Here is a 27982-nt window from a genome sequence, read left to right as displayed (position 1 = left end):
AAAATTCCCCACAGGGGCGGTCTTTCTGAGAAACAGTGCGTATCGGGTTAGGTTGTTAGAAAGTTAATGGCTGGGGGAAAGAGATCCTCCTCAACCCTCGCTTCGGGAGAGTTTCTGGATTCCCTGAAGTAAAATCACGCAAATATCCTAAAAGAAAGAACCTGGACGGACGTTTAAGTCAACAGCTAGCTCGCTAACACGCGTATCGTGAACACAAGTATGCAGGATGCAGTAGCCGGGACGGCAATGCTGACGGACGGCTTCGAGGACGAGATTGACTCGGTGACTCCTCGCTCCCCAGTGGCAGGGATGGGGGTAGGAGCGACACCAGGAGGAGTCGGACTAGGGGGCATTGGGATTGGTGTAGGAGGAAAGAAAGTACGTTTGTACGGCGAACCTGGCGGCCCTGCTGCTGAAAGACTGGATTTCAAACTAGCGGCCGCGGCCGTCCTCTCCTCGGGTCCGGGATCCGGCAGCGACGAAGACGAGGTTTCAGAGGTAGCTACGCTGCTACGCTGCTACGCTGCTACGCTACGCTAGGCTAAGCTAGTTAGCGCAGCCTAACCAGAGAGCTAGGCAACATTCCTCTCCTAGCGCCTAGCTGGCTGCTAGCTAGCGAATTAGCTCGCAGTTGGCAACCACCCCCTCCCAGGCCGCTGAAATTACGTAAAATAAACCAGCACTTTAATGGAATCACCCTTCTTGTCAGCTCGGGTGCTCACGGGGTGTTTGATGTCGGTAATGTTTGGTGAGACACAAGCAGTTGTTGACGCTAACCGGCTGAAATGTTTTATTTATGCAGCGCAGGCTGTGGCCACGGCCTAGTTCGGGTGGAAGCGACGACGGCCTCGCTCGGTGCTGTCGTCTCGCAACACCCATCACAAGTTTGCAGCAGCTCTTCCAACAGCTTTCTAGCCACGGCAAATGGAAGATGCCCGTAACCCCACGGACGTACACGGCCGGCTAACTATCTGCCATTTTCGTAGTTATGGTGCAATTACGTCACTTTTCTAAATCATGTAAATTAACTCCGATCGTTGTCCTGCTAACTTTTCTACATGAGCAGATTATGCTTTTCCTTGCGGAACTACCCGAATGTTCGATAGCCAGTGTTGACAAATAATAATCCAGTTGTTGTTGTGTTTTTCCATCCCTCGCCTCCGTCGGACAGATAGCCACCACCGCTGTGTCAACTTGATTTGCGTTGTCAGAATTGAAAGCAGCTAGAGTTCATGTTGAGAGGTGTCCAACTTTCCATGTGCTGGCAGTCACACACGGGGACAGGTGTGATGGCATCAACTAAACATACTGTAGACACGTTAGATATGGGCTCCGATTAATACACAGCTTGAACTAAATATTTGTCTCCACAGCACCGATCTTACAAATCACCCTTTTTAGATGACAGTGTGACAAATTCACTTCTTGGGGGATTTTTATCACAAATAATCTAAAGGTTACTAATCAGACTCACAAAATGCCATGTCATAACCAAACCATCTTTACTGCACGCCTTGGCAGCTGTGAGCTGTCAGTTGAAAGATGTTAAGATTTGTCAGTCATACTATTGTTGTGTGATTGAGTTTAGCCTATCATATGACGGCAGAAGACACATGCATTGAACTTCTGGGGCTGCTGGATGGCACATATTTCATTTGCACACACCTGCCAAAGGTTTCAGTTAAATGGCCTTTTCATGACAAAGTAATGTTCATTATTATCCAAAAGGCAATGTAGCATTTAGTCCTAGCAATGCTGCCATCAATCAGCCATGGGTGTGGAGAGCAATGCACATTACCTGTTGAGCTATCTCTGTTGTACTTCACTAATATCTGACCGAGGAGGGTATTCGCATGCTACATACTACAGCTGTGACATCTATACAGATAAGACTGTCATCTTATAAGAATGTCTATATAGCCCGGTAATAGCTATCTGAGCATCAGCTGCATATTAGCAGGAGAAGAAAATATCAAGTCTGACAATTACACCTCGGGCAGTTTAATTGAGACATGTTTCAAGCTTATGGTCTCGTGTCATGTTTCTTCACTCACCCAGTCTGCTAAATAAGTCTGAAAGGGAGCGTTTGTTGTGGTGTTTTACTCCAGTGGAGAACTCGCTGCTCTGGGCAGTAGCTAAAATCTGAGCCCCAGGATTAAGCAGATGCCATTCTAGGCCTTTCCAGCTCTCTGGATACCAACACTCTGGGAACTGTAGTTCATTAATAGTGAAGACTGATGTCCGTTGTTGATTACAAAGGCCTTCGTAGAACTACATTCCCCATGGGTTGTTGTGCTCTGTGTTACTATCGTATAGCTGAATTCCTCCACAGTGCTGAATGCTGACTCTCTCTCAACATTTGCTCTCTGTAGGCAAAGGCCTAAAAACCTGCTGCAGCTTATGGATGGACATACACAAAGAGTGTTACTTCATCAGCTTTTATCAGAGCATGTTTTGCAAACTAGTGACCCTGCTGACACTTACTTGTAATTTATTCTAAATTGTTTACTTACCGTATTTAAAAACACACCTTCCAGGTAGGCTGTTTGCCCAGGTTAAATACAGTGTATTACTAATGAATTCACCTGGTTTTGTCAACATAATTTTATTAAGACCGTTTAAGTGTCGGGTGCAATTTCATGAGGCCACTTGCTTGGAATTGTGTAAATTGATCTTTGATGTATGTAATGTATTTGTTTTCCCCCTCACTAACACTGTAATTAGAAGTCAAAACAGTTCTCTAGATAAAAAAACAAAAAAACAAAAAACACTTTCCCCACAACAAAAGTCTGATTTGAGGACAGGAGACCTGGAACTGCTACAAGTAAATTATTACGCAAATAAGTTTTTCTATTATCAATGCAATGTGGAATTCAAATAGTTGTCTCACTACTAAAATATGAAATCAAAGAAGTTGACTGTGTGTTACTGTGAAATAGATGATGAATGTAAACAGTGGTGTTTAATGATCTTGTTTTTTGTTTATTGTTTACATTGGTAATGTTTATAAAAATCTGTTTTTATGTGTAAGTAGACACATCATTTATTTATTTTAGACTTAATGTTTAAAGTCCCTTATTCATATATATAAATACAATTTCTGTGGCTAACAATATCAATTGCAGTAGTAACATTCACAGAAATATTAACTTGAGTAGCTGTGCTTAGAAGTGAATAAAACTGTTTGTTGTGCCAGTTAAGTTTATAATTATTATGTTGACTCCTTTGGAATAATAAAATGTTTGTAATACAGAGCATAATACATCATAGCCAACAGGAGAAAAGCACAGGTATGCGACTGTGGTGCTCTACTTGGGCAGCTGACTCTCAGCTGAATCTCCATGTGTGCAGGGGTTGTAATTCCTGGCCGTGGCTTTGACTCTTACCCTGGTGCTCCTTTTCGCTTCCCTTCTGTTGAAAGAAACTGTAAATAAACAAAGGCAGCGTGCCTAGTCTTTTTATAGGTGGGATATTTGTGTGTGTGGGCCACTTCTATATAAAGCAATAGAAATAATATGGGATGTATTGAGCAGTGCAAAGCAAATGTTTTAACTATTTCACACAATCTAATGTGTTTCTCTGTTTCATGAATACTGGCCAAGGTCAAGAATTTTGGCAATACACAATTGTTGATCAGGAACTAACATGGAAACAGCTGTCTAAGGACTAATGATTTTTCTTTTACCCTCCTCCCTTTGCCTCTTTTAGGTGGAGTCATTCATTTTGGACCAGGAGGACCTGGATAACCCCATCATGAAGACAGCGTCAGAGTTGCTTTTGTCCAGCGCCACAGATGGAGTAGATTTAAGGACTGTTGATCCAGAGACACAGGCCCGACTTGAGGCTCTACTGGAAGCTGCAGGTATGACTGCTTTGTTTGAGCTCACTTCAAATGTACAAGACTTGACAGATGTTGATATGTAATAGATTGTTACCTCACTGGCCACACCTATTTTTCTCCAACTAATCTTAATTTATTGCCTCTAACAAAAGCAGATATTTTTGAATAAATGAGACCACATCTTTCTGCCTCAGCTTTTTAAGCCCTATCTCATTTCCAGTCCTAACAACAGTCGTAAAGGTATTAAGTAAAGCCTATGGCTGAAATGTCAATAAAGAGAACGTGCAGGTTCTGCAAGTGTCATATCAGCACAGTTTGAAAGTGATTTGGGTAAATTAGTTTGATTAGAAATTGTAATCTAGGTGTAAGACGGCCTGTGTAGATTAATCCATTAGGGCTGGGTGTCCTGGCCTCGTTTGGGCTTATGAACATTACCGGGCAGATTAACGCTGCAACACGCTTGAGCCTCCACAGCTTGCAGAGAGCCTGTGTTGAACGGCTAATAGCTAATCTCATTCTATTCCCCTTTCTCCCTGACTAGTCGGAACAGAAGAGGTGAAACCTTACATTGTTGGTTTGTATTAAGGCTTCAGCTTCCATAATAATAACCGTTATGATAGCGATAATGATGACGATGATGATAATAATGTCACTATTTGTAAGGTGTCCTTCTATCTTTTTGAAAGATGTGGACAACCTCAAGTAGTCAAATTCCAGGTCTGTCAAGACGGAAGAGGAAAGCGTCAGCTGCTGTCTGCTGGTCGTAGACTTCAGACAGTTGTTTTTAATTTTTCGAATACATTTTAGGCACCTAAATGTGGAATCATTTGTATTGGAATGGCTTCAGTTCAGTGCACACCGTTGTATTTGTTAGGATGTAAACACCTTGAAAGACCAATGGTTCTTAAACCTGACCGCTCCTCTGTCCATGTTTTGTTCCCAGCCCAGTGTGCTGGAGTTTGGGGCCAAAAGAACAAAAATGTGACTCTGTCCTGCTACTTTCGGTTGTTGAACCTAGAGCATTTTGTTCATGTGGGGAATGAGGATAGGCTGTCCAAACCCCTTGGCACCAAAGTTTACTGACACCATTCATAGATGTATTAGAACATTTTGTTACAGGCCACTATAAAAAATTTCAGGAATCCTGTGATTGAATTTTTTGATTGTTGCCTGTGAGACATGAGCTTCATCTCAACCAGAGGAACCTTCCCCAGGAACTAGGAACCTTTGGATGAACTTTGTGTTTCCACCACAAGGATCAGGATTGAAATGATATTCCCAGGGAAATTGTTTTAACCCCCCTTGAAGTCCCTGCTTTTCAAAAACATGACAACTAGTAGTAAGGGGATTACATTACCGAACATTTCTTATTGTTTGAGAATGCCAGCATTTTATTTCACCCATCGTCTAAAAAAATACTTGAATACTGCGTGTCTCTTTTCCAGAAAAGTCCTCTTTGCTGCTTGTTTGTTGCTTTATATGGCGCTACCATTGTACCCTTTTCTGCATTACTGCCACCTGCTGTACAGGAGTGGAGCGGCGTGTTGTAGTTGTTGGGTTTTCAAACACCTGCAGCCTATTTTCCCTTATCCTCCCAGTTTTTAACTGTAGGAAGACACCCAGGCAACCAGTGGTCTTCAGCAACCTCTTTAGTTCCATGGGGAAAAAAGTTCCTCCAACTAAAAGTTTTGTGTACATTTGGTCAAAAAAGCAGGTATAGTTGATGAGAATTGTGGATTATGTAGCTTCATAATGTAAAGGAAAAAATATACTATACACAGAAAACATCAGCTCAGACCTCCCCATGAAGGAACAGGAGTGGTGCTGTAAAGCCATGTTGTGATTCACATGTCCAAGTTGTTATTGTATATACTCTACCAGTGCAGGCACAAGGATATGCATACACCATGCCACAAGCATTGGGGTGACATGTAATACATTTCTGCTGACTGTAGAAAGCAGCAGATCAAATCAACAGTTGTTGTTGTCGTTTGTGCCATTAAAGGTAATAGTGTGTCTATGAAAGACCAAGAGAAACGATATTAAATGAGGAAATACAAAAGTTAAGGAGTAGATTTGACATGTTTGTACGGCCCTAAGGGTACAAACAATGTGCTTTGGGGGAGAATCATTGAATGTAAACAAAACAGTTTACAGTCATTTCTACACAGCGTCCTTTTCAAGCAGGAACCCTCACATTTTCTGTTTGGAGATCCCTCGTTGCTCTGTTCCAGGATGTCCAATTGTGTGGGCATGCTGTCATCATGCAGCCACAAGTAGAAAAGTCAGTTTGTAGTACAGCCTATGATGAAAAAGATTTATATTCCTACCTGTTCTCGTCTTGGCAGCTGCAATGTTTGCAGATGCAATGTTTTGCAAATATTGCTCCTCTAGCAAAGCAGAAATTTGCGCACTAATCTAACTTAGATGAATTCTCTTCAAACACTGTCAAACTCCAGTATTCTCCACTTTAAATGGCTCTCCTCAGGCTACATCGACCAGACGTCCTGCAGCAGAGACAACTTGACTTTACAAGGCAAGGCAGGTTTATAACTACTGATTACTGCACTTAATGCATACAAATACTTAGACAATATTAGACAATATTTTGAGATTAAGATGAAAACAGTCAAAAGTATAGAAATAAGAAAAACAAAATAACGTTTGCTTCGTTTTTTTCAATGGAGATTGAAAACCTTGATTAATATAACATTATACATTAGACAAAGGGCACATAAAGAACAAAGCGGGCAGATAAGACCTAAACTCTAAACATTTTAAAGATTCAGTGCAGTTATTAAGGGAAAGTAATAAACACACACACACACAAAAAAAGATAAATCAAAAGCAATAGAAGGGGAGAGCTCTAATTTAGAGAGATGCACATTTCATATGACCCTGTCTAGTCATTTTTAAGATCCGTGACTCTGAACTGTAGTTGAACTGTACAGCCTATAGAGTTGGAAAAGTCAGTATGTTATCCACCTGTCAACATCCATCAGTCGACCAATTAATTTCAGCAGTGAAACAGTTGAGAGACATTCTCAGCTGCAATGAAGCGTTCAGGTGAATTCCTGTTAACACGTTTTACACAAGTGTTACAAGTCAGTCTGATGTTTGATATAATCTGCTGATTATAATAAACATTAGAATCTACAGTAAGTCATTAGCTAAGGCTGACCAACCTAAACGGTGCTACATTTTATCCAGAATGCAACAAATTCTCTCCTGAAATTTTTTCAGATTGCACTAGAATATGTGAAAAGTACGTTATTTTGGTTGGAAATAGAGTTATCTTGTCATGAAGCAACCTAGTCAGGGTGGCTCTGATTTTAGTAGCTGTCAGGTAAGTTTATAAAAATGTTTCTGAAAATTAAAATTGATGTATTAGCGTAATATACCGACTTTGGTGTATACAGTACTGTACTTTAAATAATTACGGTATGCGTTTTATTTAGAGTTCATTAACTGTTATATTATTGTACATAAGTCAGAAAAGTCAAGTGATCTTGGTGCACTGTGGTGGTGTTTATATATAAACAGCTAGATGACACAGAAAATAGGGCAAATGCCCCCCTCCCCTTTTTATGTCTTCTATATTTTTATGGATAATACTATGTTTCCTCTAGGCCACTGCACAGTTTGAGCAGCAACCTCAACATCAAACAAACATCTAACCCATTTTACATTAAATGTCAAGTTAATGTGACTCACGTCAACAACTGCTGCCTGGGTCTAGTTGTTATTGGTGCACAACATGCATATAAATGTCCTAGTGTCCTAGTGCTGCCAGGTTAGTGGGAAAACCAGTTGTTTGTCCGGAATAAGCATTTGGTGTTAGGATGTGGGTGGGTGTGTGCGTATGTATATGTAGTATATACTGTTCGTACACTGACAGATTTTATTTGAGAGAAGATTATGTTGTTTGTGTAAACATGTCAAACTGAGTTTTGGTGGAGCTCTGCTGAAGCAGGTGCTTGTGGATAAACACACTGTATATCCCTTTCATCCTGGATCTAAATGCCTTGTATCTAACACCTTTGTGGTGTACTGTAATTGGCAGGTCCTAACCATGAGCCAAGGACACTGGACATTTGACAAGGCTATTATCCAAACCCAGTGGTACTTCACCACTGAGAAGTCATATGCAGTCATATCAGTGTTTCCCACACATTCATTTATTCGTGGCGGTCCGCCACAAAAGAATTACGTCCGCCACATAGACTGTAAAAAGAATGGACGTAGCATCCGTGACGTCACCCATTGGTTTTGGGGAGTCGTTTTTGTGACTCAAACATGGCGGCCTGAACAGTGCCATGTTGGATTGGCCGGCCGAGAACCCGCCCACTGGCCTCGAAGCAGCCTGTCGCCGCACCGCTCCGGACCTGTCACTCAACGTTTCCGCGCCCTAATTGGCCACTGTTTTAACCTAATAACAGTAAAACGGTAGAGTTAAAAAAAAAATTCACCCCCCTCAGAGTGTGTGCGGGGGTAGAAACTATCGATTGAGACCAAAAAACGTTCTGACACCAGGCTTTGATCATGTTTATTGAGGATGTAAAGTCGGCGATTTTAAATGGGGGTCTATGGAGAATGCTCCCTTCTGACATCAGCCCCCAGAGGAAGCCGAGGGGATTGCAGTTTTTTGAATGCGGAAAGTGAGCTTCACTTCTCAGACCGACAACTGCCCCCTTGGTCCGCCACGAATAACCCCCGCGTCGGACGATCGTTCCGTTCATCTCCACATAGCTGCTCCGTGTTGGCATTGTCTCACACACACAGAGAAGCGCACATGCATAACAGCAGTGCATGGTAAAAGTGAAACTTATACGGTCTGATCTGATCCAAACTCCTTGCAAACCTGTAGGAAACACTGCATATGCATTTCTACCTTAGCAGGCATTTCCTCCAAAAGTTAGTTTGTTGTAGCCTATAAGTTACTTATAGGATTGTATACAAGATGATGTGCTTTAATGTTTGTACGTAGTTGGCTTTTCTCATACAAATGTTGCTGAAATTTTAATTAGTAACTGCACTTGGACAGAGATGTTTATTCAGACGACATCATGTGTTGGTGGTACAGTGGGCACAGGCAGCTCGGTGGTTAGCTGTTAACTAGTTTCAGTTGAAATACTATAAAAACTACTTGTACTTAGGGGTGGGCAATAAAATGATCGCCCAATCGGGATCATACAACATGTTTTGATTGATTACGATTAGCGGCTATACGTATTTCACTCTGCAGAAATAGGTTCGACAGCAGCCTGTCAGTCTGCACGTAGGATACACTGCCTCCTGTTGTGAGCGTATATGGTTTGTTTGAGCTGCAGTAGCTCCACCTAAAGCTAATGGGAAGCAGAATAAAGTGAGAGTTGGAAAAGCGGGAGGAAAAGAGGAAGTAGAGCTGATGGCAACTTTGCGATAGTGAACATGTGGGGCGGTTCCTGAGCGGTCTCAGGTCATCATGTGCAAAGAAGCCTTGCACCAGAGACCTAGCAAAGTATTTTTCATTTGGCTCAGAGGCGGAGGGTTCAGTGTCCAGTAGAGCAGCAGGTCAGCTGTAGAGGAGATAGAGGAGGCTCCGGCAGCATCGTGTCTGCTGCTTTGAGGAGCAGAGTGGAGTCAGAGCGACCTGATGATACGACTGTAAGAAAGTGGAGGAGAAAACTACAACTATGAAAACACTGAGCTGCTTGTGTCGTTAATTCTGCGGTAACGCGTCTCAAATGTTGGCTCATCTACGCCGTGAAGAACACGCACTAAGGCTCCTTCAGGTTCAGCGTTGCAGTGTGTGTGTGTCAGCGCTGTGTCCCTCTCACTGCAGCTAGTGACTAACACAGTCTAACGTATTACAGAGAAGCATGACCATCGTTACTTTGAGTATAATGAAACAAATAGAAAGACTAAAGCCTTTGGGACTGTGGATTTGTGAACCTTTTCACCCTTTGTGAACATAAACGTGAACTCAGGTCATCCTCTCAAACTGAAGACACTCTCTGGTTTATTCAGGATTCAGACAGGATGCTCCTCAAATTGGCAGCATCAGCAAAAAATACATATTATGATAAATATTGGGAATCAATCAATATGTAAAAATATATATCGTCATAATTTTTTTTGCCATATAATATAGCCCACCCCTACTTGTACTTTAACGCAGTCTTGATCTCAACAACACTTAGAGTCAAACCTAAAATCGGTGAAGGTCAGGTATTTTTGTCTGAAGGGTGATTCACGGTGGTAAACAGAGGTATCGTCCCGTATGAATGGAGAAAAAGAAGTCTTGATTTCCAGTCCTTTAACCGCCTGTGTATTCAGTCTGTTTTGGTTCAGTGAACTTATCTGAGATAAACACTATACAGTAAAACATTAATGATCAACTTCCTCTGCCTTGGGGTCTATTGTGAAATCCCCGTCTGGGAGCCAAACTAAGGTTAGCTGTAGTCGCAGGCCTAGTGGTGAAAACACAGGACGACCACAAGGACTGGAGCTCACTTCTGCCTGGCTAATGGATGGGTTGAGGCTGAGGCCGAAAAGTTCAAAGCCAACACTTTTTTTCTTTTCTCTTGGCTCTTCTCACTTTATTTTTCCACATGCTCTTAAAACGAAAGTTACCAACGCACACACAAACATTTGAATGGTTTCATTGGTTGGGAAGTGGTCCTTGTTCTGTCTTCAGCAAACTTTCACTGTAGGTCTTTAGCAAAAGAAGTTGTTTTTTTTCTCACTGCTGCTTGCTCCTCACTGTTGTTATTCTCTTTGGTGTTTTCTTCCAAATACATACACAAACATTTTTTTCTCATATGGCATTTTGTTTTCTTCCCAGTTGTGCTTTTTATTCCTTGCTGATCACTGTTTCTGTCACATTCACTGCCTCTTACCCATCTATAATTCACACAGGATGAGAATTTTTTTATGCTTTACCATTAACAGCCGCCTCACCCTCTGTCTACTACTATATAGAACTAACATTACCTCCCTAATTGTATTCATTCTAGTTTTGGTTACAGATCTGCCCAGAGCAGCCCAGTTGATATTGCTGTGTACCTTGCCATTTGATCCAGTCACTGGCAAAATATTATGAATCATAGATGGTGTATTGAAAGTAATGCCAAAAAAAAAAAAATATTAAGCCATATTAACAAATGCTTGTGTGTGTTTTCTATGTCTGTGTGTGACTTTTTTCTTTTTTTTTCTTTTTTCCTCTTTGTGTATGCTACTACTAACCCTGGACTGGATTGGCTGGACTGGACTTGCTTCTTCATCTGGTCTGGTGTGGTTGTGCTCCCCTGTGGTTTGCCTTGCCCTATGCGCATCTGCCCTTTTGATGTTCGGCAGGCATCGGTAAACTGTCCACTGCCGATGGTAAAGCTTTTGCAGACCCAGAGGTGCTACGGCGACTGACGTCATCTGTGAGCTGTGCCCTGGATGAGGCTGCAGCAGCCCTGACACGTATGAGAGCTGAAAACACACTCAACGCCGGCCAAGCCGACAAGTATGTATCTCGCCCATACTGACTCTGGCAAATGAGAGTTTATCTTGTGTGTATATATATATAGTGTGATAGATTGATAGAGTTGCATTTAATAGAAAGAGTTGCATATACCTTATGTCTGTATGCTTGTGTGTGTATGTTTGCTCCTTCAAAGTGATTGCGTAATTGTGAGGCGCATGTGTGCTCACCTGTCACAGTGGCAGTAATTGTAGCAGTCTGGTTATTTTCAGCCGTAGTTTAGCAGAGGCGTGCTCAGATGGGGATGTCAACGCTGTGCGCAAATTGTTGGATGAGGGACGGAGCGTCAACGAACACACAGAGGAAGGGGAGAGCCTGCTGTGCCTCGCCTGCTCAGCTGGCTACTATGAACTTGCACAGGTATGTGAAAGGAGGGTTTGGCTGGGATTAGATTTTCAGCGTGACTGTGATTCCATGTGTATTATTTGTACTGTGACGCAACTCGTCTGCAAAGCAAAAATGGAATCACGATGTCGTCACTGGCCGATTGTTGTGGGGAAATTGGCCATTGGTGACGAGCCTCCTTGGATGTTTCTTAATTTCATCTTTGATGTTTAGGTTTTGTTGGCCATGCATGCAAATGTGGAGGACAGGGGCATCAAGGGGGATATAACGCCGCTCATGGCTGCCGCCAGCGGAGGTTACGTGGACATTGTCAAGCTACTCCTGGTCCACGGGGCAGATGTAAACGCACAGTCCTCCACAGGTGAAACCCTTTTCATTTCTCTAAAATTAGGATTATTTCATTTACTCTACAATGTTTTGCAGTCGGATTAATGTCTCTGATCTCTTCCAGGCAACACAGCTCTGACGTACGCATGTGCTGGCGGCTTCGTGGATGTGGTGAAGGTGCTGTTGAAAGAGGGTGCTAACATTGAGGACCACAACGAGAATGGACACACACCTCTCATGGAGGCAGCCAGTGCTGGCCATGTGGAGGTGGCCAGGGTACTCTTGGAGTATGGCGCCGGCATCAACACACACTCCAATGAGTTCAAAGAGAGCGCTCTCACACTCGCCTGCTACAAAGGTGCGAATGCAAATATCATGCCTGTCCTCTTGATTGCCTTGATTAGTTTCTCTGCCTTTTACATGCTCTTACTAATACTCTATTATGTTTGTTTCTCTGCTGCAGGTCACTTGGATATGGTGCGCTTTCTGTTGGAGGCTGGAGCAGATCAGGAACACAAAACAGATGAGATGCACACAGCACTAATGGAGGCTTGCATGGTGAGCATCTGACCCAAACCTAATGATAACCAGTATTCTTTTTTTTTTTTTTTAATTGCCCTGATTGTATTTGCTTGTATGTTTGTTTCAGACAAATAACACATTAGTTTATGGTGTCCTCAGCCTCATTTAGTGCAATTGTATTTAAACGTGGATGACAGCTGATCTAATGTGATGTATTCAGGTGCTTATCTCTACATTCTTTGTGTGTCTCGCTGTCCCAGGACGGCCATGTCGAGGTAGCACGGCTGCTGTTGGACAGCGGTGCTCAGGTCAACATGCCAGCTGATTCCTTCGAGTCGCCCCTCACCCTCGCAGCATGTGGAGGACACGTGGAGCTTGCAGCCTTGCTAATAGAGAGAGGAGCCAACCTGGAAGAGGTGTGTAAAGAAATAGACACCAGACCATGAAAACAGGAGGGGATGAGACTCCCTGTTGTCTATCAAAAGCTCTATCTATAAATGACACAGCTGAACTTTTTGACAGTTGTACTGCCCTGCTACTATTGTGTTGAGTACTATACTGGCCAAGGTAACTACATTAGAGTGTAGAGTTTGAGTTTTTCTTTAAAAAAAAAGGAATTAGGAATTTCGTTTGTTTTTGACATTTAAATGACATCTCTGAAAGAAACTGCATGTGTAATCTTTAAAAAAACAAGTCAGAGCAATAGTGCAAGGAAAAAAAGATTTTGCAAAATTCATTGCTGTTATTTTAAAGGTTAATATAGACAAATACACTTAGCTGGTAGTAAGTACACAAAATGCCAAATGAAATGACATAGCTTCAGGTTTTAGCGGGTCATTCTTCATCCACTTCACATTTTATATAAAGATATATTGTCTTGGATGCTACAATGAAATGACTAGCCAGGTGAAAGTACACACAAAAGATGAGGCAGAGTTCAGTGCCATCGGGTAATCTTGCAGTGAGTCATTCTCACCCATATGCTTTCCTATTTGCTGACGCTTCTGTTTGTGCCCAGGTTAATGATGAGGGCTACACCCCCCTAATGGAGGCAGCTAGAGAAGGCCATGAAGAGATGGTAGCACTGCTGCTGGCTCAAGGTAAATAAGCTTTCTTCTTACAAAACTTAATTATAAGTGTCACTTAAGTGAATTTGTGCTCAGATTGGTTTTTCCTGTGATCAGCCCCTCTCCAAGACCAGTCACCTGACTGATTTTGCTCTCCTGTCCAGGTGCTAACATCAATGCCCAGACAGAAGAGACCCAGGAGACGGCTTTGACTCTAGCATGCTGTGGAGGTTTCTTGGAAGTGGCCGACTTCCTCATCAAGGCGGGGGCTGACATCGAGTTGGGCTGCTCTACTCCCCTCATGGAGGCTGCACAGGAGGGCCATCTGGAGTTGGTCAAATACCTACTGGCCGCAGGTGAGCAAGGAAACGGAGGCAGGGGGGATCTAAAAGCTGGAATAAAAAGTGTGATTATCTCAACTGAAACTGTTGTATTTGTGCTTCTGTCATTACAATCCTGGACTTTTTGATTTTGTCGTTCAGGAGCAAACGTTCATGCCACCACAGCAACAGGTGACACAGCATTGACATATGCTTGTGAGAATGGACACACTGATGTTGCAGATGTGCTGCTGCAGGCTGGAGCCAACTTGGTATGACATCGTCTTTGTCACTGACTTATTTCTCTTTTTATTTTACTTAGTTTTAGATGACATCTTCATTGTGCAAATGTGAATTGTGAAACAGCTGTTTTCTGGCGCAATTTTTTTCTTGATGAATTTATCTCAATTCTTGTTGACTTCTGGTCCCACTTAACCGTATACTAACACAGCTTCACCTTTTTCCTCAAGGAACACGAGTCTGAGGGGGGGCGGACGCCCTTGATGAAGGCAGCAAGGGCCGGACATCTCTGCACAGTGCAGTTCCTCATCAGCAAAGGTGTGTTAATTGGTTTTGACCTAAATCCTCACAGGTTTACTCGAGTTCCTTTTTTATGCCTTAAAGGAGGTCTTGCAGTATGCTTCATCAGATTTGTTTGGTTGACTTTGTACTTTTCATTGTTCAGTTTTGATTTGGTAAACTTGACATCTATCTTTTATTGTGAGATAAAATATGTGAAGCAGGTCTTCAATTCTGGGAAATGTTGGCTAACTTGCTAGAGATACATAGGACATGATGATATAGTATATGATATTTAGAAATCAACAATTTCACTAGAAAAGTACAGCAAATATTTAAGGAATAAGGAAAATACATAATCACTCATCAGTCACTCATCATAATTAATTTAAGTCATAGACCAACGGTGTTTGCTCTGTTAAAAGAATGAGTCTCCTATATAAGATGAGTTAATGTGTTTACTTTTCTCCATCTCCTGTCCAGGTGCTAACGTCAACAGAGCTACTGCCAACAATGATCACACAGTTGTGTCTCTGGCCTGTGCTGGAGGACATCTGGCCGTGGTGGAGTTGCTGCTGGCACACGGGGCGGATCCTACACACAGACTCAAAGTAATGCACACACACTGAATATACATCAACCAAGATAGAATATTTATGCTTTTCCATTTGTGTGTAACAGCACACTGAAATTCTTTTTGTTTTGCTCTTTAATAGGATGGTTCGACCATGTTGATAGAAGCTGCTAAGGGTGGCCACACTAATGTGGTGTCCTACTTGTTGGACTACCCCAACAACATCCTTTCTGTCCCTGCCCCTGACCTCTCCCAGCTCACTCCCCCCTCGCAAGATGCCTCTCAGGTAAATACAGCAGAGAATCAGAGTTTGTATTGATGTTCCTTTGAGTATGTGTTTTTTTTTTGGGACAGAAAAGTTATTTCTGATTGCTTTATCATAACATGTCCTCTGTCATAACAGGTCCCTCGTGTCCCAATCCAAGCTCTCGCCATGGTAGTGCCCCCTCAGGAGCCTGACCGTGCCCCATCAAACATCACCACACCCCCACCCATCTCCAGCAAAGGTGAATAATACTACGAGTACTCCCTGAAGAAATAAAGTCAAGCTATTCATCTGTTGTCCCCCTATTTTTCTATTGATAACCGTGCCTAATCATCAACTTCTTGGATCGCTTTTGTTCAAATCCAGGCTCGTCCAAGCAGAGACAGGCAGCCCTTCAGCCCGGTGTCCCCACCTCAGTCGGTCGGGGGCCTGAAGCAGAGCCTCTGCCGCCCTTCCACTTGTGCCAACCTCTAGAGTGCATTGTGGAGGAGACGGAGGGCAAACTGAACGAGCTGGGTCAGAGAATCAGTGCTATCGAGAAGGCCCAGCTTCAGTCACTAGAGCTCATTCAGGGGGAGCCGCTCACCAAAGACAAGATTGAGGAGCTGAAGAAGAGCCGGGAGGAGCAGGTATAATCCATCATCCAATTAAGCTCTGCTCTTGTTTTTAATCTTCCTTTTAATTTTAAGAGAATTGGATGGATATTATTTCTCTTTACAAGCAATATTCATACTAAATATATTATTTAGGTGCAGAAGAAGAAGAAAATCTTGAAGGAGTTGCAGAAGGTGGAGCGCCAGCTGCAGCTGAAAACACAGCAACAGTTCACCAAAGAGTACATGGAGGCGAAGGGCTTAAAGGAGGAACAGGAGACCGGACTGAGCCAGGGCCCGGGGCCTGGAAGTACGGCGTCCGCTCCGGGGCCCCTCCCCGCCACACCAGGTGCCCAGGTACACGCCAGCTCCGACACGGATGAGGAGGCCAACAAAGACGGGGAGCAGGAGGAGCAGCTCGGAGAAGAAGGGGAAGAGGTGAAACATTCAACCTTCTTGTAAATACATTGATTCTCATTGTGTTTGTTCTGACTACGTTAACTCTTAAGGCGTTTGTATGTTTCCAGGAGGAGGAAGACGATGACGAAGAGGAGGGTTCGGAGGAAGAGGCAGACGGCGAAGAGGAAGATTACCCTAAGCTTCCTCAGGTGGGTACAATCCTCTACAGGGATGGGCCTCAGCCGCCACAGCAGCCTCCTCTGCCCCCTTCGCCGCAGACTCAACCTCAGCCTCCCCCGCCGCCTCCTCAGGCCGCCTTCGTCCCCATCCAGCCGCTGCCCGACTACAACCCAACAGACTACCCGGGGAGTACCAGCCCAGAGCTGCAGAGGGTACTGGTGGGACAGCAGATGCTGGGCCAGCAGCAGCAGGGCCAGGGTCAACAGTTGGCTGGGTTAGGCCCAGGAATGATACCTCAACAGGCCCCAGATGGGCTCATGGTAGCTACACCTGCACAGACGCTCACAGACACGCTGGATGACATCATGGCAGGCAAGTGTTTTTTTTTGTTGTTGTTGTTTTTTTCTTCCTCGCTTCGGTCTATTTGAGATTGTTGTTAAATCTTATCGGATATAAGTGTTTGCCAAATCCTTAACCTGTACATGCACAACTGTTTTGTTCCTATTGCAGCTGTGAGCAACCGCGTACCCATGCTGAACACTACAACCTCACCCACACCCTTGTCCCAGCCACCCACACAGACGCCCGCAAACATCGCCTCGCCCCCTTCAGTCCTGCCCCTGTATCCCTCTGTTGATATAGATGCACATGTAAGACACGTTGCAATTTTGACATGGCAAAGATTTTGAAATTGACAATCCACCTGTGTACATAACATGCACAAACTCCTCCAAACCGCTGAGAGATGTTGCTTCCCCCACAGACGGAGAGTAACCATGACACAGCGCTGACGCTGGCATGTGCAGGAGGACATGAGGAGCTCGTGTCTGTCCTTATTGCACGGGGAGCCAACATTGAACACCGGGACAAAAAAGGTATTAAAAAGCAATGATAAAATATCATAGCATCATGAATAACAGGATGGTGTGAAACAGAATTTATCTACTGTATAGTAGGCACATTTTTTATTTTAGATGATTCATTATAATATTCCCTCTGCTTTCCACAGGGTTTACCCCTCTGATCCTGGCTGCCACTGCTGGCCACGTAGGAGTCGTGGAGGTGCTCCTGGACAAAGGGGGTGATATCGAGGCTCAGTCAGAGAGAACCAAAGACACACCCCTCTCCCTTGCTTGTTCTGGGGGACGCCAGGAGGTAAACGCATTGTCTTAAGTTTATTTTCACAATGGTAACTCTCCTGTTAGTTTTCTCGGCTTGAACTGTGTTGTTGAACTGTGTTGTTGAACTGTGTTGTTGAACTGTGTTGTACAGGTTGTTGAGTTGCTGCTGCTTCGGGGAGCCAATAAGGAACACCGCAACGTTTCAGACTACACGCCTCTTAGCCTCGCTGCTTCTGGGGGTTACGTCAACATCATCAAGATACTCCTCAACGCTGGAGCTGAGATTAACTCCAGGTGAGTGACTCAGATCTCAGAGGTCAGTTTGACGCCTTGGAATGAGTGAAATAGCTCCACCCATATGAGGTTCATTAACGACATAGTGCATGTTGTCTCATTCCTTAATAGTAAATGAGGGGTGAACTTTGAATGCCTTATTTAGACACTTACGAATACAAATACAAATACGCCCTAAAGTAATTGCATAGTGATGACCTGTTATAAAAAAGGAGTAAGCAAATGATAAGGCAATAACTCTAATGGCGCTTTTCCACTAGCACGGTACAGCATGGCCCGCTTTTTTTGCTTTTCCACTAGCCCTAGTACCTTGTACCAGGTACTATTTTAGTACCGCCTCGGCCCTGGTTCCAAGGGAGCCGAAGCGTTACTAAAACATGACGTCAGCCGACTGCCTTGAGCGTCATCACTGGAAGAGTGAGAACGCTACGTCCGACATGAGAATCAAACCCGGAGCAAAAACAGAGCGGTAACAGCAACCACTGATCTGTATCGAGATTGTTGTTATTCCTTCACCTGAGTTAAATGTTGCTGTGTGTAAAACCACGCTGTGGTCCGTAATCGAGGTGCAGACGAGTGAGTTTGGAGCTGACGAGAAGATCGAAAAAAGAGAGACGGACAACGCGACCCCACGATGACCCCGCCCCCGCTGAGGAGGAACTAGAAGAACTCAGCTGTAGTGGAAAAGCACCTTTACTGAGCCGTGCCGTGCCGTGCCGTGCCATTTTGTGACTATGTAGTGGAAAAGCGCCATAAGCTTTCATAGCAGCTACTATTTTGATCAGTACTGCTCTGCAGAAGTGAAAGACACGTTAAGAGGCTACATTGCAGAATTTTTTTTTTAACTTAAAACATACACACGATGATAAATATTAATGCACATTATTTCTTCACTTTCTCACCAGGACTGGCAGTAAGCTGGGAATCTCTCCTTTGATGCTGGCAGCTATGAATGGTCACGTACCAGCAGTGAAGCTGTTACTAGACATGGGCTCGGACATCAATGCCCAGATTGAGACCAACAGGAACACAGCTCTGACCCTAGCCTGCTTCCAGGGACGGGCTGAGGTTGTCAGCCTGCTGCTCGATCGCAAGGCCAACGTAGAGCATCGTGCTAAAGTGAGGACATTCCCACTTATCGGAATTTACTTTAAATGTGCTCTCTTCCTCATAATAAATGCAGTCAATATATTTATATAAATATATATTATCCTTTTTTCAGTTTGTTTTGTTCAGTTTCTTCATCTCACTAACTGATTGCTTTTCTTCATGCAGACTGGTCTTACTCCTCTGATGGAGGCAGCCTCTGGAGGTTACGCAGAGGTTGGCCGGGTGCTGCTCGACAAAGGCGCGGATGTCAATGCTCCCCCTGTTCCCTCATCACGAGACACTGCCCTCACCATTGCTGCCGACAAGGGCCACTACAAGTTTTGTGAGCTGCTTATCAACAGGTGAGTGTTCTTCACAGAGTTGCTGATTGCACAGAAATTGTCTTTTTTTCATTCACGTTATATTTGACATCTTAAAAGCTGCCGAAGCAAAAACAATTCTTATTTTGATGATTTTGATTGGATGCGACCTGTCCCCTAGCCTGTCAGCTGCATTCCTAAAGGCAACCCCTCCTTCCTGTCTTTGCAGGGGTGCCCATATCGACGTACGAAACAAGAAAGGGAACACTCCTCTATGGCTGGCGGCAAATGGTGGTCATTTTGACGTGGTCCAGCTCTTGGTGCATGCCAGTGCTGATGTGGATGCAGCTGATAACCGCAAGATCACCCCACTGATGGCAGCTTTTCGCAAGGTGCGGCAGTGTTCGATAAAAACCCTGGTTGTGACGGTGTCATGCTACATTTTCGATGAACCTGTTGTCACTAACCATTTAACTTGACATTTCAGGGTCATGTGAAGGTGGTGCAGTATCTTGTGAAGGAAGTCAACCAATTCCCATCAGATATCGAGTGCATGAGATATATCGCCACAATCGCTGACAAGGTAGGTATTGATTTCCTTTTCTGTCTGAAGGGTGGTTCATCTATTGGAACTGACTAACTCCAACTGTTCCCTTTTATGTTGCAGGAGCTGTTGAAGAAGTGCCACCAGTGCATGGAGACCATCGTCAAAGCCAAAGACCAGCAGGCAGCCGAGGCCAACAAAAACGCTAGCATCCTCCTCAAGGAACTAGACTTGGAGAAGGTAATGTCAGATAGTATGGCTGTACTTTTGGAGGTCAAAGCACTCTGAATATACTGCATTGTTTTTTTTTTTTACACTGACTCTGTTTTTTTCTATGTCAGTCCCGAGAGGAGAGCAAGAAGCAGGCTCTGGCTGCCAAGCGTGAGAAGCGTAAGGAGAAACGCAAGAAGAAGAAGGAGGAGCAGAAGAGGAAGCAGGAGGAAGAGGAGGGGCAGAAAGTCAAGGAGGAGTTCTCTGAGATGCTGGAGCAGAAGGAGGATTCAGCTGAAGGTACATTTTTATGCATTTTTCTCAAGAGGGAGAGAGACTGCAGAGTCGATACTGCCTGATACCTGCTGTTCTGTCGGACTAAAAATGAAGTGATATAAAGTGGTTGCTAACCTCTCCTGTTTCCATGTTTCCCCCCGTAGAATCAGAGGTTCCCATCGAACCTCCCAGTGCAACCACCACCACCACCATTGGTATATCTGCCACCTCCACCACTTTCACTACAGCTTTTGGTAAGAAGCGAGCTAGTGTGGCCACTACCCCAAGCACCAATCGCAAGAACAAAAAGAATAAGACAAAGGACTCTTCGCCGAATGAACCCATCATATTACAGGATCCACAAGTAAGCACGACACTATCTATTTGGCCTTTGCTGAATCCTTCTTTGTATTTTATTAGTTCAGAATAAAAAAAAGGACACAGTAACATCTGTGATTTTCTTTTTTTCCTTTAAGGTTGCACTAGCACAGCACAAGGCTGACAAGAACAAGATCCATGGTGAGCCACGGGGTGGGGGTGGGGGAGTGACGGGTGGCAACAGCGATTCTGACCCCTTGGATAGCACCGACTGTGCCAGCGAGAGCAGCAGCAGCGGGGGCAAGAGTCAGGAGCTCAACTACCTCCCTGACCTCACCTCCTCCGCCTCCTCCTCCTCCTCCTCTTCCTCCTCCTCCTCCTCCTCAGTCCCCTCCTCAGGAGCAGCTCAGGCCCTCCTGCCTGGCCCAGAGAAGAGACACTGTCCTCAGCCGCAGACTGACGGCAAGGTGGACAACAAGGTCACGGTGTCCATCTCTAAACCGACGCAAAAGTGAGTCCCTGATGGAACAGAGCACATTCATCACCTGTCACAGCGTGTAGATGTAGCTGCTCATCTCGGGAGAACAAGTTCAACTTTAAAGGGCTTCTTGTTACTTAACATTCTCACATTAACAAATAGCTTGTAACAGATTATATCTTCATTATTCTTTCAACTCAACCTGATCTTTGCATGTTTTGCCGCAGAGCTCCAGACACGAGCGACTCCACCTCCAACTCCTTGCCCTCTCCATTCAAGACCATGGCTCTTCCTGTCACCTCACCCAACAGTAAGCTCAGCCTCACAAGCCCCAAGAGAGGCCAGAAGAGAGAAGAAGGGTGGAAGGAGGTGGTCAGAAGGTCAGTTTATTTAAATATAACCTTTTACATTGCATGCTTTTCTTTGGTTCTGTTACACAAGTTTCACTCCTTGTGCACACATGTGTAAAATATCATTTTTAGTGTCTGCATGGAAGTACTTTGGTTTGTTGCATTAATTCAAGCACACACATTAATTACATGTGGAGATAAGACAGTTGCATGTATCTTTTTACAGGTTACATATCTGTAAATGTAAATTACAATCACCAGAGTTTCTATAGGCCAGTACACACACAAACACTAAATGTACTGACCTCTGACTGCTTCTTTTAAAGGTCAAAGAAACTCTCTGTGCCAGCCTCCGTTGTGTCTCGGATCATGGGACGAGGAGGATGCAACATCACCGCCATCCAGGACGTGACAGGAGCTCACATTGACGTGGACAAACAGAAGGATAAGAACGGGGAGAGAATGATCACCATAAGGTAAGAATAATGCCCTCTGGTGGACTGTAAACACCACTGCATGTCAACTATAACATGCATTACGTGTATCAGACACACAAAGCTGTTGAATGATGTCATTTGTTCTGGGCAGACCTTCAGTGCAGCTGCCCAACACTTGTTTTGAAACGTGAGGACACTGTTTAATCTATGTCTTTCCTCTAAATATTATCAGATACTGTAACTCAAATGCAGTCACCATATCTAATAATAATAATAACTGCATGTGCTGCAGACAACTGGAGAAAATTAACGCTGGGCAGCAAATTCAAGTATCAGCCACAAAGCTCTGGGGGCTCTTTAGTCTGTCACAAAACTTTATCAGACTTAATGATGTTATCACTTCTGATTTGTTACTAGGGATGGGTAGCAAAATCCTGTATTAAAGTCTGACGTATTGTTAGGCTCTGATGCTATCAGTTCTGCTCTCTGAGATATTAAGAAAATAGATCTCCTATCTATTATTGTCACATAAAAGTTATCTTCCACATTTTATCTGACCAAAACAGTTTCTTATTAAGACATTTGTCTGTGGTGCATTTTTGCGACACTCCACCCAGAAGAGGAATCTCTCTCTCTCTTTCTCTCCTGTTTGTCTCTCTCTCTGAGCCTGTGTGTGTGTGCTTAACTATGTGCAAGAGCCATACACACACACTGCTATTAGTGACAGTATTTGAGAGAACTAACTGTTCAAAAGTGTGATCATCATCAACTCATTAGAGTTGATGCATGTTGCCACAAGTGCAGTCTTTTTTGCATGTAAGGGCAGAAACATCCACCAAAGGTTCCGTCAAATACAAAGAGAAATGCAGTTTTCTGACAAGTAGTTCAGCCTGGAGCCCACATACAGGTGAATTATATGATCATGGCTGGCTGCACATGGGCACGATCCACGTTGGCTCAGCCCTAACTATAGTGGCCTGGGTTCAGATCCCAGTTGCAGCCCTTTGCTGCATAACACACAACAGCCCCAAAATCTGTTCTTAATTTGTTTACTTTATTCTCTTCTAAAACCTAAAATGATCAATTAAGAGTCACCGTGTCAATAATCAATGTTGCTTTATTGTTTCAGAGGTGGGACGGAGTCTACAAGGTATGCAGTCCAGCTGATCAACGCTCTAATCCAAGACCCAGCCAAAGAGCTTGAAGATCTAATCCCGAGGAATCACATCAGAGCCCCAGGCTCCAAAATGACCTCCGCCTCCTTCCCCAGTACTACAGGGGCCACCAGCGGTTCAACCACTGGGCCAAAGTCCCTGAGCTCGTTAGTCACCTCAACAGGGGTGTCGTTCCAGCCCTCCTCATCTTCATCTTCATCTTCCGCTCAGGCCGGGGGAAAAATTGGGAAGGGGCTGTCATCAAGCGTCAGACAGCCTTTCCCCGTGTCTTTGCCCCTGGCGTACGCCCATCCTCAGCTGGCTCTGCTGGCCGCTCAGACCATGCACCAGATCAGACACCCACGTCTACCCATGGCCCAGTTTGGTGGTACCTTCTCGCCCGCCGCCAGCACATGGGGTCCCTTCCCTGTGCGTCCTGTCAGTCCAGGCAGTGCTAACAGCTCCCCCAAGCACAACGGAGGGACCAGCAGCACCGGAGGCCAGGCCAGACCCAATTCAAGTCACAGTGAGCACAGCAGCGCAGCCAGCTCAGGAGCCCCAGTCACGACCACCAACACCGCCACCACCAGTGCACCTAACACGTCTACAGCTGCGGCCTCGCCTCACACCCCCAACCCCACCCCATACAACCCCCAGCCGAGCATCCCCACTCCCTCGTCTGTCAGAAAACAGCTCTTCGCCCCTGATCCCAAGCCTGTGGGCATCACCCCTGTGTCCTCTGCCGCCACTGCAACTAGTGGCGCTAATGCAGTACGCGGCACAGGTTCTCCCGCACATCACAGCTCCACTACAACTACTGCTAATGCCCCTCAGCAACCACTCGGACCTATCTCGCAGCCCCCCATCCAGCCAGCTAAAACAGAGCCCAGTGCTGTTGTGCCTCCTGGAAAAGATAAGCCCTCTCTACCTGTAGAGAGCCAGCCCGTTTCTGTCGGCGAGAACATCAACTCCGTGGGTTTCGCCGCCCCTGCCATGGCTTTACCTCCCAAGCCAGAGCCCCGACAGCAGTTACCTCCCCCTCCCTCCTCTGCACCGTCAACGGAGGCTCCTCCACCCCTCCTCAACCCACAGCCCAGCTCCCACCTGCCCTCAGCACCTCCTGTCCTGTCACACAATGTTGCACACCCCAACAACACTGTGCCCCACTTCTCTGCCCCCGCGCCCAGAGTCTCCCATCGTATGCAGCCACCAGGGCCTTACTACCCCCTTCCCGAACAGCAGCAACAGCAGCAAACGCAACAGCAGCAGCAACAACAATCTGTGTTCGTGCCCTTCAACGCTCAGCAAGAAGCCCCAAAACAGACCCCAAACCAGACGTCCCAGCCGACGAGTTTGCCTCCGCAAGCCCAGACCCAAGCTCAAGCCCAGGCTGCAGGCTCCCTTCAGGTTTCTGCTAACCTGGGCATGATGAACGGTTCCCAGATGCAGCATGTGGCCGGTGCAGGAAAAGCTCAGCAAATACCTCCTAACTTCAGTCCTGCAGGCCTCTTCAACTTCAGCAGCATCTTTGATAACAACAGCCAGGTACATTTAAGTGACACTTTTTCATTATAGACTTAAACCATCCAGCTTTTGTTGACTTATGGCTGTTCATATGCAGTCATTTAAAATGACACAGAATGAGGTTAAATGGTTGAAACGAGCAAAAATAAAAGTTCCTCTATTCAAGGAGATTAATCACAAAATGTTTAATATTGTTAATATTATTTGTGTGCCATGCAGGTTGGAAACAATCAGGTGTGGGGTGCATGCCATCTGCCTGCTCGCTCGCCTCCAGAGCAATCGTACTCAGCCCCACCAGCCTACATGAATATGGGCCAAATGGAGAACATGATGCCCCCGCCCCCTCCAGACAGCTCCAAAGCCCCTGGCTACCGCTCTGCCTCCCAGAGGATGGTCAACAGCCCAATCGGTACAACTAATTTTCATCTGTGTCAAACCCTTTAAATTTTTTATAAGAAGCAATTTAAAATAAAAGCAGCAAGAGAATATATTTAAAACTCAATATAATTAAATCATATACCTGTGAGAAATGGAGGCAAGGTAGAAGCAAATGTATATATTGATAAGGTGCGTTTTAAGGTGGTTTCCACTCTATACTGAGCTGCCCACTTCATTGTCTGCATCCACAGCTTTGACCAGCTATGCTACCAGTATCTCTGGCAGCCAAGTGTATCTGCATGGTCACACAGGAGTTGGCGCACCCTCTTTTAGCAGACAGCACTTTTCTCCTCACCCATGGAGTGCATCCACATCAGGTACTTGGTCCAAACTCTTCTTTGTTTGATTTTCCAATAACTGCTCAGCCTCAAATTATTTATTTTCACATATAGAGACGCAGTTATAGAACTGCTTTTTAAAACAGCTTATATTCCTCCTAATTTTGTGCTGCTTTTCAGAATCATGTCATTAATCCCCCTCACTATTTCTTCCTGCCCTGTCTCCTCTCCACCAGATGAATCTCCTGTCCCACCTCCCTCTACAGTGTCATCCTCTGCCCTGTCCACCTCAGCTGTGGCCCCTCCTCCCCAGCCTAAGCCAGGCAGCTCCTCGCAGCAGGACCGGAAGGTTCCCCCGCCCATCGGCACGGAGCGGCTGGCCAGGATCAGGCAGACGGGCTCAGTCAACCCACCTCTCCTCACCACCAGCTACACGGCACCTGTTGGACAGGGAGGCATTTGGTCGTTTGGGGTTGGCAGCGCTTCAGGTAAGAGCACATTTTTGTGTGCCATGTTTCCTTGTTTCTTATTCCAGTACCACAGGTACCACAGGCGTTGCACTGGCCCCCCATCAAATATCGAATCACCTTCAAACTCCTCATCCTCACCTACAAATCCCTGCATGCACTGGCCCCTCAGTATTTCACCGACCTCCTTCATGTTCACCATCCCTCACGGAACCTGCGGTCTGCCAACCTGGGTCTCCTCACCATCCCCCGCACAAGCAGACGCACCTTTGGGAGCAGGGCCTTCAGTGTGGCAGCTCCCACTCTGTGGAACTGGCTCCCACTACATCTCCGCCAAGCCCAAACCCTGGAGTCCTTCAAATCCCTGTTGAAGAGGCACCTGTTCTCTCAGGCCTTCGCCTGCTAAATTTGTTGTCTTGTTGTTTTCTTGTGTTATTGGTAAAGGGATAGTTCACCCAAAATTCAAATTTCACAAATTTTCTACTCACCCTCATGTTGACTAAGGGTTGGGAGAAGTTTCAGAGTCCTCCGTGCCTTTTTGGATTTACAGGGGGGCTTGGCGCAGCACTGCACTGCCATATGACGGTAGCAAACGGGGCTCACTTTTCTTCGTCCTAAAAGACACACCAAAAAACATCCAAATACCTCCATACTGCTCGTCTGTAATGTTCCTCTTGTATTTTAAGCTTGTTTGTAGCGGAAGCTCCCAGTGTCTCAGTTCACTGCTCTGCCTGACTGAACTATGTTAATGTTGTTGCTGCAAGTCAGTTTGCTTTTAGTTAGTTTTGCATTGTTCATTGTAGTTTTTATTTAGTTCTTGTTTTTTGAAAATTTGTCATTTTTAATAATTATTTTTTCACTGCTAGTTTTAGTTAACTATAATAACCCTGGCGTGTACAGTATGTTGTAACTGTGTGACACAAAAGCAACTCGCAACAATTGTGGCAATGAACCCATTTTATGTCTTGGTGCAGAGGCAATGTCCGGATGGTCCCAGCCCCTGATGAGCAGCCACATGATGCACCCTCAGCTCCAGGCAGAACAGTCGGCCTTCTCTCAGCACCAGCCCATGGAGCAGGACGACACAGGCATCGCAAACCCTGCTAACAACTACCATCAGTCTCAGCATTTGCCCAACAGTTACATGGACTTCCCCAAGGTAACACAAAGCCATGGCTCTGTTGATGACTTTGACCCCTGATCCTCTTGTGTTCACATGTTTTACCAGTGACCCATTGTCTGTTTAGGGGATGCCTATGTCAATGTATGGTGGAACCATGATGCCTCCTCACCCTCCAATGGCAGAGGGGCCAGGGGGGCCAATGTACAATGGTTTGCACGCTGGCGACCCCGCATGGAGCCCCATCATCAAAGTGGTCCCAAACAATGCAGATAACTCTGACCCACAACAGCAGGTAATATCCCTTTTTATCAAACCCATGCCGCCCAATCAGTGTAACTGGCTAATAGACCTGTATTTTCATTTGAATAAAACGTAATTTTTGATTCATCCTAACATATTGTATTCATTGTCCCCCCTCTCCCTCAGGTGTGGCCTGGTACCTGGGCACCTCACGTGGGCAATGTGCACCTGAACCACGTCAACTAGACGGCGTCCACAGCAATCAAACGCACACAGCATGACCCACAACGCAAACATGAAAAACCAACTGACGAATATGACCGAATGAGACAAAGAAAAAAAAACTTACAACATTGTTAACATTAGTAGAGACCTGAGAGTGCAGAGCAGAGGTTGAAGAATTGGAAGTTCTCTCGACGCCATTCTTTGATGTGCCTATCTCAGACGATGAAAGAGATAATTGGGCGAGAGCTGTTATCAGTGTCCCGATGATGCAAACAAACATGCGCGATCACCTGTTCAACAGGATCCATTCTCTGCGTAGTTTAGCGATTTTGACTTAAACCCACATACACCGTTCTTGGGCTGCAGGGGGCTCAACATGAAGTAGCTATTTAAACTTGGCCCAGAACTAGATGATGATTACCTAAAGAGAAAGAGAAATCAGAACCTTTTAGAGTGGTAAATACATGTATAATTGTTTACATACTAAAAAGGGTTAAAATGAGAGTAAATTTCATGTCGTATAGTGGCTCTACTTTATGTAGCCTGTATTAATGTGAAATATTTACCTTAATATTCAATAAAAAGATTGAAAAGTAATGTGTGCTGTTTTGTGATATATTGCCCTTTACTG

General features: G+C 45.0%; 1 protein-coding gene across 2 annotated transcripts; it reads left to right on the top strand.

The window, feature by feature from the left end:
• Positions 1 to 29: 29 nt before the first annotated feature.
• Positions 30 to 27948, top strand: ankhd1 (ankyrin repeat and KH domain containing 1). Of its 2 annotated transcripts, none has more exons than XM_085790161.1 (39): positions 30 to 498; positions 3709 to 3862; positions 11180 to 11336; positions 11567 to 11714; positions 11913 to 12060; positions 12151 to 12384; positions 12490 to 12584; positions 12809 to 12964; positions 13567 to 13648; positions 13780 to 13971; positions 14098 to 14207; positions 14406 to 14493; positions 14938 to 15065; positions 15171 to 15314; positions 15432 to 15534; positions 15660 to 15922; positions 16043 to 16324; positions 16414 to 16837; positions 16976 to 17115; positions 17229 to 17340; positions 17475 to 17620; positions 17738 to 17880; positions 18786 to 18999; positions 19156 to 19331; positions 19519 to 19681; positions 19777 to 19872; positions 19957 to 20073; positions 20175 to 20343; positions 20484 to 20683; positions 20796 to 21148; positions 21343 to 21495; positions 21792 to 21941; positions 23032 to 24601; positions 24800 to 24989; positions 25210 to 25335; positions 25533 to 25784; positions 26738 to 26922; positions 27011 to 27178; positions 27313 to 27948. In XM_085790161.1, exons 1-39 carry the CDS (start codon positions 220 to 222, stop codon positions 27370 to 27372), a joined length of 8070 nt encoding a protein of 2689 aa, XP_085646287.1. In that variant the 5' UTR covers positions 30 to 219; the 3' UTR covers positions 27373 to 27948. The 2 variants fall into 2 exon arrangements, with proteins under 2 accessions (XP_085646287.1, XP_085646286.1); XM_085790160.1 differs by having other exon boundaries at positions 43 to 498; positions 11552 to 11714.
• The last annotated feature ends 34 nt before the right edge of the window (positions 27949 to 27982 follow it).

Source organism: Trachurus japonicus, chromosome 10 (assembly GCF_045865225.1).
Source record: "Trachurus japonicus isolate A0001 chromosome 10, Traja_1.0".
NCBI lineage: Eukaryota > Metazoa > Chordata > Actinopteri > Carangiformes > Carangidae > Trachurus > Trachurus japonicus.
Note: the sequence above shows the minus strand (reverse complement) of the source record. Positions and strands in the feature narration are given on the sequence as shown.

Bases quoted from the DNA above. Each gene is read 5' to 3' on its own strand.
- ankhd1 (XM_085790160.1), top strand. From the start codon at position 220: ATGCAGGATGCAGTAGCCGGGACGGCAATGCTGACGGACGGCTTCGAG. The intron at 499-3,708 runs GTAGCTACGCTG...TGCCTCTTTTAG, and splicing joins ACGAAGACGAGGTTTCAGAG to GTGGAGTCATTCATTTTGGA. The intron at 27,179-27,312 runs GTAATATCCCTT...CCTCTCCCTCAG, and splicing joins ACTCTGACCCACAACAGCAG to GTGTGGCCTGGTACCTGGGC.